This window comes from Mus musculus, chromosome 12, assembly GCF_000001635.26.
Source record: "Mus musculus strain C57BL/6J chromosome 12, GRCm38.p6 C57BL/6J".
Lineage (NCBI taxonomy): Eukaryota > Metazoa > Chordata > Mammalia > Rodentia > Muridae > Mus > Mus musculus.
The window spans coordinates 44,574,254-44,586,927 of record NC_000078.6 but is presented as its reverse complement, the minus strand read 5'-3'; the positions used below and the strand labels follow the sequence as shown (position 1 = coordinate 44,586,927).

Here is a 12,674-nt window from a genome sequence, read left to right as displayed (position 1 = left end):
GGACTCAAGAGCAGATCGGGGTTCCTGAAATTAGCAAAGTGTAGAGAAAGGAGCAACACGTGGACACAGAGTTAAAATTTATCCTCCCCTTTGAGTATTGATGTCCTAGACCTCAAACCCTTGTGCTGGGAGGGAGCCAGAGCAACAGATTAAGGGTTTACATGGAGTGCATCTTACAGTCAGAGCATCCTCCTGACAGAGCACTGCCCCTTGGGAGGAGGGGTTTTGTCATTTGGGCAATTACTAGAACTTAATCAACACTTGATCTTCTTAGTTGTCATATGAGTATGTAAAGGGTGACAATATTGGTCATGCATCCTCTCTCCATCACTGGCAGAGTCCCACTCTTTCCATTCACTCTTCTTGAATAAGACTAACACTTGCCACTGGGATGGTAAGCATCTTTTCCCCTGAGGAAAAGATGTTTTTCTTTTGTTTTTGTTTAAAGGAAACAACTTTGTTCTTGCCAAAGAACAAGCATGGGGCAAGCTGATCTTGTGAGTGAATCTAATCCGTCTGCAATTTGGAAAAGCATGAAGTCCTTAGAGGCTCAGAAATGCACAATAAAAGTATAGATGCTAGTCATAGCCATCACTTCCAAGACAGGCTGTTCCCCTTGGAATCTCTGTGACTTTGTGATAAGGGCCTCTCTTTGGGTAAAGGAAGGCCAGACCCCTAGTCCTAGCTCTACCATTTTGCAGTTGGGATGGGGCAAATTGTCCAGCTCTGAAGACTTGACAAGTGCCAAAAATAGACAGTAACAATGCCCACTTTAGGGGGATGTTTTAAGTATGAAATAAGGAAACCACTTGCCTCTTGTACAGTGAACTAAATGCTGTATTTTATTCCTGTTCTAATTGTATATCTACATGAGCTTTTAGTATTTTGAAATTAACAGTTGTCGGTAATAAGCAAATATCTTACAGCACTGAGTTATTTAGAACTCCCTTTTTATATTTAATACCTCTTCTAGATTATATATGCAGATGGATATGAAATAGAAGGAACAGAATAACAGGATTTTTGCTAAAATATATTGATTTCTGGAAGTGTATATTTAGAAAGCCTTATTCACTAAGTTATTCATTATTAACTTTGGTTTCTTCCTCTTTTTAAAACTATCCCTGGGTATTTGGCTTTAAAAATCATGTTTTGTTAATGAAACTACACTCTCCACCTTGGTTTTAGTTTCTACAGGGGAATGTAATACTTCCTCAAGAATGTATGATATGACTGAGCAGAAATGAATGTGTGAGCCCTTGAATACACACATACTAACAGGCCCCTCTTTCAGTCTGAGCAAAGAGATTATTTCCTTGGCAACAAATATTATTACTTGCGGTTTAATTTGCATTCTATATGAATATTTCTCTTTCTTTTAAACCTTTACTTTTACACTTGTGAACTCTGAATAACATTCACAAAACTAAAACAATACTCAGGCAATTTTTTTTAAATAAAGTGCAATATAGGATTGAAAGAATTTCTTTTGAATAAACTTAATAACACTGTATCAATCATCCAACCAAATTGCAGGGTACTGCTGGGTTGTAGCTGATTTTGATAAAAAGAATTCTGACTCTCTTAAATGTAATTCTAACCTAAAAAGAATTTCAGACAATAACTTCAATTTAATTCAGAGAAAATTTAAATATGGAAATTATCAAAAATTGGATATCTAAACAAGGTAACTTAGAATTATATTTAGGCTTTTCAAAATGGCTTGGGACAACAACATAGTTGAAAGAAAATTTATCCAATTTTGTAACTCATATAATTCAAGCAGCCGAACGTAACTAAAATGCAAACTTCCAACCCAACAGGGCCCCACAGTCAGACATCCATAGCTCTGCAAGCTCCACCCACCCCAGACTCTAACTGAGTGCCCAGTGGTTTATACTTCTGAGCACAAACCAGAACTGGTGTAGTATGTGCCTCACCTGGTCCTGTCTCAAACACATCCTCTGAACTCACAAAACCAGAGTCCCCCTCAGCACCAACTCGAACTTTGTATGCTGTTCCTGGCATTAGACCCTTTAACCCAAAGAAGCTTCGAGAACCATTTACAATTTCTTTCCTCCATTCTTCTTTGCCTATGGAAATTTTGCAAAATAAAACAAACAAAACAAAACACACAAAAGAACGTTTTGAGTATTTCAAGGGACCAGAATTTATTTTAATATTTCAATAAAGGAAAAATTTTTGAAGTAAAACTAAAAAGTATAGGGTGATTTAAAGTAGCATTTTAGATTATTTCAGATGTAAGTATGTCAAATAAGTCAGTTAAGATGTGGAGCTAAGTGAGAATAGCCACAAAGAGAAACCTACTGGACAATTAGCATGCACACTAATGCACATATCCCATTGTGGACATTATTCTTTATAATACGAATATAACCTTATGCGCTCCTTGACCCATGAAATGTCTGTTTCTTCCAAAATGTTTACATTAAGAACTATTATACATTAAATAGCTTTAATGAACTACAGGAATTATTTATAAAGATTCTTAAGATGAATCTTTTGATAAATTTAAATGCCTTTAAGTGTATCTAACTTGTAAATTTAATATTTTTCAAATGTTAGTTTTTCTAAAAGGATAATTGTTTCCAATAATATGCACCTGATTTGTAAAGGCTTAAATAGGAAGTTATTTACCATTTGCGCAAACATTCACTGGTCATTCAGTTTGTGATATGTAGGGCCCCTTGCATTGGGGAAGAGAGGGGTTTTCCTGAGTCACTGAAAACTCAAGCTGCCTGAACCTTCCGGGAGATATGACTGTGAGGTGAGCAGAGAGCTGACTTGGGAATATAGAAAACACCAAGACAAAATCAATGACCCCACAGTTTTAATTTTCTTCACTTGCTTATAAGATTTTGCTGGATTAATTTAGTCAAAATTAATTCTTTCATATCAGTGTGATTTCTACTGTTAGAAACTCCAAACTGGAAAAGGAAAGTTGTCTGATTTGTACTTAAAGGTAGTTCGCTGCGATTTTATCGAAATGACTCTGATTCTCTCGGTGGGATCAAATTACTTTTCAACAAGGTCCAAAGTAAATCCTAAACATTATTCTTAGTCTCTTAAAATGTGTCCCCCAAATTGAAAGCAGGGTAATAAATTGTGTCTTACTGCCTGCTACACCATATTCAACATAAAACGTCACATGTCCTGGTCCCTCATACTCCCAAGTGATATTGGCATACGTCTCGGCAGCTGTGGCAGTGAGATTGCTGATCCTGGGGTTTACTGCACGGACTAAATACACAACAGAGAAACAAACAAAACAAAACAAACAAACAATCATATTGCAGCACCATACACACTGATGGAAAGATAAAATTATTTGAAATTGTGAGAATAAGATGTTAGAATTTATTGTAAAAAAAGATTAGAATCCATGTACCTTCACTTTTCTTTTGGAAAAAAAAAGCCCCCAGTTACTAAAATATAATAATCAGAAGTAGTGGCATATGATATTAAAGTTACATGTTCTATTACATGTTTTCTGAGTAATGTAAACTGCTTCCCATTAGGTCCAGTCCCAATAAACATCGCCATCTTCATTTACTGATGGACATCCGGGGATTGATGAACTGTCCTGAGAACAGAAGCTATTAGAGTGTATCAGAGACTTCCAGGTACTTTGGGTACTTTTCCATTTTATTTGGCTTCTAATTGCAGGTATTCAGAGAATTTACCCTGGGAGGAGAAAGAATATTTTCTATAATAGTGACTTCTGACTTATTTTAAGTCACAGCCAGAGAATCTTAAAAGCTGAGAAACTCACACATTAGATAATGTTGAATAGTTAGCATATTTTAGAGGAACAGGTACAAATGCTGTGGTCAAACATGATCTACCAAAGGTCAAGAAGAAATAAAAGGAGCAGGATCTAGCTTTTCTACTAAATCCCAGAGAGTGACAGTCTTTCCTGGCATTGGTTATACAGCATTTCCTGAAGAGTATATGACAACCTAGCCAGCTTTTAAAAATACAGGGTATGGAGTCCACATGATGGTCTCCATATGCTTACATCTGACAAAAAATGCATCTAAAGTAATTAGAAATATTATTTCAATACCATGGAGCTATTTCTTGCATCCTCTCCCCTATAGCATCAACTAAACATGAGAACTGGGTAAGCTAACATTGTAAGATCCTTTTGCCACCCCAGAGATACTGTTTAGGATATGAGATCTGAAAGCACTGAGAAGTTTCTTCGGACTCTGAAATTAATTCTAAAAGGTTATATAATTTAGAATTGTATATGTAATATAGAATATAATTTAGAGTAATATAATTTAGAGTTGAATGCCCTGTAATGAAATAACCTCTCTTAGGATCAAAATGAGGTATATTAAGAAATTTGTGGGGAGAAGTAGAGTTGAAGAGGAATGGTAGAGAGGTAGATATTGCACAAATGTATGATATTGTATACAAAGAAATTTAATTAGCAAAGATAAATAAAAATTTAAAGGCATAGTAAAGGAGTTAAAAATACATTTGAGGGGCTGGTGAGATGGCTCAGTGGGTAAGAGCACCCGACTGCTCTTCCGAAGGTCTGGAGTTCAAATCCCAGCAACCACATGGTGGCTCACAACCATCTGAAACAAGATCTGACTCCCTCTTCTGGAGTGTCTGAAGACAGCTACAGTGTACTTACATATAATAAATAAATAGATCTAAAAAAAAAATACATTTGACCTGTAAAATATAACTGGATACCATGCATATTTTGTGCTGTTTTGTGGCATATAAAAGGAATAGCAGAGAGCAGAGAGATTACTGAATTACAGAAACAATTTTAGTTTTCCCAGATTTTCTTCTTAAGTAGACAAGAGCAAAAATATAATCAACAGAAAGGGCTACATAGGTACGAGTGTGAACTATCTCCTATCTCCAGCTAAAACCTAGAACATACCTGTCAGGAGCCATCATAGACAAACTAATAACTAGCAGGTGATCTCCTTGAGATGACTTTGCCTTAGATTAAAAGTAACAATGAAGCTCCCATAGGCAAGGCCGAAAAGAAAATTATTTTAGGAAAGATACCTGCTATTAATGTGCTTTTCTTGTTATTACTAAACATATATAACAATCACTAGGTTTTAGCCACCCTTTTGAGCAGATCTCTGCAGAACAGTGAGGATGTATGGTCTTGTACATCTACACACTAGACAAATAGATGGTTTCTTAATCCTTAATGATGATTCTATAAGAATTCCTAAAATTATAGTAGTGTTTACTAAGCTCTTTTATAGTAGGACTGCTATTAGGTAATTTCTGACAGTCAAAACTGCAATGAGAACTCTGCCAGTTTCCCATGTGTCTCCAAATTGCAACTTAGATAGTAAGTAGACATTCTACTATTCAGATCACATTCCAAGAGGTTGTAAAACCATTAACCAAAGGTCATAAAAGGGAACTAATGATTTATTATAGATGATAGGACAGGAAATAAAATATTGACTTGGTTTATTTATACAAAATTTCACTAATAATTTAGTTATGTTTTTTAACTCCTAATGGATATGCATGTAAGCATTTACTGTTATAAACTTCTTTTTTATTGGATATTTTATTTATTTACATTTCAAAAGTTATCCCCTTTCCTGGTTTCTTCAGGTTATATTGTTTGGTCAGTTTTACAATGGGGAATTCTAATCTTTTTGTTAGCTGCCCCTTGTTCCACATTCTTGCTCACTGAGCACCTAGCATCGCAGCTAATCAACAAGGGGCTCCCAATGAGGTCTCTGATCTTGGCTTCCCCCAGGGTCTCCCTGTCTACCTCTCTCTGTAAACATCCACTAATGTTAACAGTAAACTACATACTACATTCCTAAACTACAAAACTTCCCTCTTCAAACTCAAGGACTCGCCTCTGGCTACAGATGCTTGTGGCTAATAAGAGCTATTCACCTTTGACCTCCAACTGGCTCTAGTCACAACCCAAGGGCATCTTTTCTTTACACAGTACATTGCAAGCTTTCCATTCCTGGCCTTTGCTTGTGCTTTTGACCAAGAATTCAACCTTGGCTCACCTGCCAGAGAAAACTGGTCTTCAAGAACCAGTTCTTTGTGAGGCCTTTCCTGACCCTGCTAGGCCAAATAAATATATCCCTCCTTAATGCTCATGTCACATTTCATTCCCACCCTTGGCTTGGCATCTGGCTGCCACAGTTTAGCCATGAGAAAGGCAAACTCTTATTTTACTTTTGTGATGCACAGTGCCATGTAAAAAGTTGTTGTGCTACTTGTGCCAAAGAGACACCATTACCTGCTACACTGAGTGTTCAAATGCCTTTGTGTGGTTTGGGATGTTGTTGTTGTTCAGGTCAAATAAAGGCATGAACTTTAAACTTGAATCTTTAACTTATTTGATCTGGTAACATCATCTAGTGAGAGTCAGCTCTCAGGGAGGACCCAGCACTGGCTGTTGTACCTTGGGGCTTCTCTGCTTAGACCTGGGGTGACAATGGTGACTGCAAATTAAGCTGTGTGTAGACTTGTTTGTCTCTTACTAATTTCTCCCCATTCCTGTATCAACTAAGTAGGATACAAGTCTGTTCTGGTGGCTGGTGTCAAGAGCATCAATGTCAAAGTTTTAGGATACAGGGATAGAGATTTTCCAGCAGTGGAGTGGGGGTGGGGGGGCAACACCAACATCTACTTTGCTCAGGTCTGGGTCCACTTCATAAGTAAACCTTCATGGGGCTAGCTCCATGAGTTCCAGACCCAAGATGACATAAAGAGCCATAGAAATGGAACAAGAGCTGCCAACCAAGGTAATTCTTATGTAAATATTGATGGTTTGAATCAGACAAGGGAATGGATCAAAATAAACTCCTGAAGATCCTAACGATCTATGCTCAACTCAATTGTACTGAAGAAAATGGCAGGGAATCATTATGTATATGCAAGCCACTGCATTCAATATCCAGTATCACGTGAGACGTGATCAGCTGGCCACTTTAATTCATCATTGTTAGATTAGAGGGGAAAAAAAAGAAATTTCTTGGAAGAAAATTTCAGGATTATGAACTATACTTGAATTTAAATATCACTATGGTAAAATAGCATTATTTTATGTAAACAACATTTAATTATTGCACTATTAAAATATAAAAATAATGTCAGATTCACCATTTTCTTATTTAAATATTATTTCCTTTATTATCTGAAACCCATTAGATTTTATATTGAGAACTTAATCTAATTTTAGACATTCTATCTTTAATTTTTATATTCATTAGTTGCCCACAGTTGAATTTAGTAACATCATGAGAAACAAAAAAAACCCACCAATCTATTAATATAGATTTATTTTAGTTTGAGTTTATTTACATCAGAGTTTATTGTCTTGTAATATGATGAGCCAGTGGGGAGCTCTGACTGGATTCACTGCCAGTCCCAGGGAATCCCAGGTTCTTGGCTGGCTATAGCTGCAGGGACATGCTGGCCACACAGGAGAGGCAACCAGGCTTTCAGTGGAATTCCTGAGTTAAACTTACATAGCATAACTTGTTCTAAAATTATCCATCATTTTAGTGATAATTATACCAGAAAAAAGATATGCATCTACAACAGAGTGAGTCTACATAGGGTAGATGCTTTGAACGACTACAACTTTGTTCTCTTGAGTCTAAAACCATAAATATAATTTAGGGTGACTGAAAATGACTACAATTTGGTTCATTTTCTAAAATTGACATTATATGCTTTTGTAATTCATCAAGTTTCTGGATATAAGCAGAGTTTATAAGAAAATTGAAAACATATATCAAATCTAAGCTCACAAGAGTGGACACACTCAAGACAAGACACCCAGCTCTCTTGTTCTTTTCTCTCAGTCCTGTTCAGACTCACCTGGTCTCTCACAGCCCAGGACAAGCCCTGACTATGGTCAGTTCACTATTTTAGAGGCAGGCACATACCTGTTCTCTAAAAGCAGACTCTGGTGGATCAATAGCCAGAGGTCAGAGATGAGAAGGGGAACTCTTTGGTATTGCCACAGGTGGAAGAAATATTACAAGTTATCAAATACCCTTCTTTCAGCAAGCATTTAGAACACAGAGGACTAAACTAAACTTTAGTTAAAACTAAAGAACAGATGCCATCCACTGAAGACCATTAGCTTCAGTTCAGGAAGGGAAGACTTGAGCAGTGAGTGAGTGAGAGAGGCAGGCGGAGTGAGACAGCTGGGCAGAATATACAGACTGAATTGAAACTTTCACTTATAGAGACTCAGATAAGTTATTTGGAATCACTAAATCAAAGGTCAAAAGGATAGTGTGTTGTAATGCTATTGAGTATTATGTATACTTTGTCACCGAGGACGGTGGCGAGGACAAGTGACTATACAAAGCCCAGCTGATCTATTTCTGGTAGGCCGCTTTCATCTACGATTTGAATTCTTCATACGTGGCATGGACATATGGAAGATCTGTGACAAATCCACAGTGTTGGTCCCATATGATCTAACCAAAATCATATTCTTACAGTCTACGATTAGGATTTGCACCAGGCATAAGACGAGAGAAAAAAATTGGGAGAATTAAACATGTGACTTTCTACTTATAAAACAATGTAAAAATTTATTTTAAAGCCATGGTTGACCCAGATCTTCTCCTTTTGGTGGTTCTGGGCATACTTTGGTTCCTCAGTTTACCCATGCTGCACTTCCCCACATTTAACATTGCAAAGTTCACACAGAGTAAAGTCATGCAGATGAATTATTTTACCTTTGCCTGCACCTACATCAGGTGGAGGAATACCAGCTTAATGAAGGGAAACAGAAACAGGACACTGTATAGTTAGATGTCACACACCCATGAGCATGTACATTTATTTTAAAGCACTTATTCAACTGCTAAGGCATGCAGGATGAATAAAGCCTATTTCATCAGGCACAGGGACCATGTATTGCTGTGCCAAAACTTACCAAATATAAGCATTACTTAAGGTGCATTATTCTAAGAAGGCTTAGGATGTTTTGAACCATTTTTAGATAGAAATTTCAATTTCATATGCTATAGAAGCTACTGAAGATAACCAATAACCGGATGAATAGTCATTAAGCAATTTTATGGTTTAGAGACATGCAAAACCAGAAACTATTTCACAATACTTAAAATACTTTTAGGATTTATTTATTTTGTATGTTTTGCCTGCATGTATGTACATATGTGTACTGCATGACTGCCTGGCTCCCACCAAGGTCAGAAAAAGGCATCAGATATTGTGGAGTTGGATTTATTGATAGTTGTGACTCATTATGTAGGTGGTGGAACCTGAATCTGGGTCCGCTATAAGACAAAACATGTTCTGAACCACTGGGTTATCTATTTAGCCTCAGTTTACACAATTCTTGATCTTTTTCATTGAATCAAAAAATTATGAATGACTATTGAAAATATTCAGCTTAATGGGACATTTTTTGCTTTCTCTGCAGATGATATACCAAAATCCAATGTTTATATCTAAGTACAAAATAAGTGCAGTATTTAATTATTATTTTTATTTATTTCCAGAAAATCTAAATCAATATTAGACAAGCAAATTATTTCTAGTAACCCAGGAGTAGAACTAGAATTATATACAGACACATATGTCTATGTGTGTACAGTCAAAAAGTTACATCAAACTGTGAACTCTTGTGATGAATATTGTTATTTCTTATTCCCCCTCAAATATTTTTTTAAAGATTTATTTATTTATTTCTACGTGTGTCTGTTTGCATGAGTTTATGTACCTCATATGCATTCCTAGTGCCTGTGGAGGCCGGAAGAGTGCATCAAATCCTCTGGAACAGAAGTTATAAGCAGTTGTAAGCCAACATGTGTACTAAGAACTGAGCCCAACGCCCTTGCAGGAGCAGTAAGTGCTCTCAAGCACTGAGCCACGCTTTTAGCCCTGTACTCCAGTATTTTAATGTAAACTTAGAGGTTTCATATAGACTTAAAAAATAAATACCAAACAGCTGGACAAAATAACTGATGTTTACATTCATTGGGATGAGAAATTACAATCAAGGATGTTATTAGGTAAGATAGATATTCCGTAAGAGAAGGAATAAATTTTCAATGCCTTTTAAATTCCCCGGTATTTGTAATTATATGGATTGTATACATACCCTTCTTACCTTCGTCCACAGTCGTTATCGCTTCCTCTGTGATCTGACTGCCTGGCCCCACTGATGTCTGTGCATAGAAATAGAACTTGTACCGAGTGCTGAAATTTAAATTTTTCAAAGTCCAGCGGGTCTTGTTGGCAGGAATTTTTAAATCTACCAGAGGGCCTAGCTCATGTGTGCTGTTAACTGTCAATGAGAAATGACAAACAAGCACATTACCCATTAATTAGCTGTCATAGGAATATTATTGTAAATCATTTCTTCAACCAAAATTGTCCTCCCCACCATACAAGTGTTTTACAATTCTTCTTGTGCATTGGTTAATATACCAATTACCATTTAAGTAGTAAAATGTAACCTATAGTATAATATAAACAAGTGAAATATTTTTCCCTATTGGCTTCCACACTAGGGAAATTTTACAGTTAAATTACAATAGCAGTTTTCATTTTGTCTTTGCTGATGGAGTTTGATAATGTTAATAACTCCAAACATGTCTCTTGGTATCCTGTGGCCAAGAAACTTCGTCTTTAATTTTTGTTGCTAAATAATAGTCTCCTAGCCTAATGATAGGACACCCCTCCTTTCAGGACTACACTTAACAACCTACATTACCCTAAATATACCTTAATTTTCAATAACATATGCATTAGTTTTTCATAACAGGCGTGCTCTGAAGTTCTTTCTGGAATATTACTAGAAGGTGCATATAAATATTTTGAAAGAACCAGCTTGCATTTTACAACAGGAGCTTGCTGAAAATCCAACATTTCCTTATCGAGGTGACTTACTTGGCTGATATTGTAAGATGTACTCAGTCAGGATGCCATTTGGGTGGCTTGGGGGGTCCCATTCCAAAGTGAGGGAGTCCAGTGTGGGATTAACAATTTTCAAAGATGAGGGAGCACTAGGGACTTTTAATAAGAACAAACAGTCAACACATTTTTAAAAAAACATTTCAAAGTAAACACACTTCTATTTACACAATTGATCTGAAGTTTGATTTTCAGCTTAGTTTTTGCTTCAGCTAAAAAGTACATTATCACAAATATGTAGCAGAAATTTATTTCCTTTCTTCTCTTATCTTTTCTTTAATACCACTTCCATTTTAATTCACTAAAATCATCTTTTCAAAATACATAGACTGCCTTTATAGGGACTCAAACTATTTTAAAGCAGGCAGCACTTAACACAATTTATAAAGGCAAATGGGTTACTAAAGGAGGCCATCCTAAGCAGGCCTTTCAGAGGGAGCAACTGTGTTCTGACACACTAAATACTGTCCTCCTACCCAGGCTCCCCAACAAACCAAGTGTCTCCACATAGTCCCAGTCTCCACAAAGTCCCTGATGGGCTTTGGGTTGCCCAAAGCCTGAGCTGTGCCTATCCCAAGAGCTCACAGCTTCTCAGGATCTGAAACTGAAAGCCAAGAGCCCCATATGTTGGCTCACCCCTACCCCAGGGTGCAGGAGGCTCAAGGGCTTCAGGTCTCCCGGACAGAGGCTGGCAAATTATCAGAGGAAGTGGGTCTAGTCTTCCATTTCCATCTTTAAGAGGCTTGGTGCTGATCTCCATCAGGATGCTGCCTTTCTGCCATATTCCCTAGAAACCAATTAACACCACCACCATTGCTCCTTCACTCTAGCTGGAAACCAGACAATCAATTCGGAGTTTGTGTTTTTCCCATCTCCTGGGATGCTACGTCTTGGCAACGAACACTTTTCTCATCCTTATACATTCCTTCACCCTTCTGCTTTTGTCTTCCTCCTGTCTTCGTCAGGGCCTTCAATCATGTCTGTCACAGGCTTCTAAACTTTAACCTAATTGGTTCTTAACTTCCAAAGATCATAGGTCTCTTTTCTTTTAAAAGATGTTGACCTGTTGCATGATTGTGTTGTTGCAGAAGGTTCGTGATATTCTTTAAATGTCTCAGCAGATCCTGAAGGGACCACCACAGCCTGCAGACTAAGAGCTTCTGCCCCACAAGTTAGTATCCATAGCATCCAAGATCATGCATGATGTGGGTCCTCTCCCATTGCCATATTTCTTTTCTCATCCTGGCTAAACAACTTGCATTTGGTAGAAGGATGCTTTTTTAATAGCTTTGTGGCTTCAGACAAACTATTCTCCTCCCCGCTTTCAGTCCTTAATCCCATTTATCTCTTCTATGGCCCCTTGAGCTATCTAAAGGGTATCTTACTGATGAGAGATTACAGTGGAAAGAATCCTTCTGCCTCAGCATCTTAAGTGCTGGGTGGGATTGCAGACTCTATCACACCTGATGTAAGACTTGGAGCATTCTAAATCAGTACAACTTTATACGATACAAAAAATCATGAAGGCATGTGAGTCAGTTCCAACTGACTGAAATATCTTCCTTTGTGGGTATTTTCTTACTTCTTCCTCCCATCGCTCACACTTTCCAGAGGGAGCTATTGACACTTAAAGAAGATACGGAATGTGACTTGGCTCAGAAAGCTGGTGACTCCCACACTACATTAGCAATGTTTCAGATACCCTAAGTGAAAAGGAAATT

At 37.2% G+C, this 12,674-nt stretch overlaps 1 protein-coding gene across 51 annotated transcripts in view; it reads right to left on the bottom strand.

The window, feature by feature from the left end:
• The window catches only part of Nrcam (neuronal cell adhesion molecule), a 276,409-nt gene that overhangs the window by 18,267 nt on the left and 245,468 nt on the right, over nucleotides 1-12,674 (bottom strand). For 15 of the 51 annotated variants that reach the window (XR_381525.4, XM_006515950.3, XM_006515944.3 and 12 more), the window contains 5 exons: nucleotides 10,930-11,052; nucleotides 10,139-10,324; nucleotides 8,748-8,783; nucleotides 3,136-3,261; nucleotides 1,941-2,093 (listed from right to left, as the gene is read on the bottom strand). Coding sequence is in view for 48 of the 51 variants with exons in the window: in XM_006515950.3 (XP_006516013.1) it covers nucleotides 1,941-2,093; nucleotides 3,136-3,261; nucleotides 8,748-8,783; nucleotides 10,139-10,324; nucleotides 10,930-11,052 (624 nt within the window). In the remaining 3 variants the exon portion in view is untranslated. The remainder of the gene's footprint in view (nucleotides 1-1,940; nucleotides 2,094-3,135; nucleotides 3,262-8,747; nucleotides 8,784-10,138; nucleotides 10,325-10,929; nucleotides 11,053-12,674) is intronic. The other 36 variants (XM_006515965.3, XM_006515966.4, XM_030246767.1 and 33 more) reach the window with 9 other exon arrangements.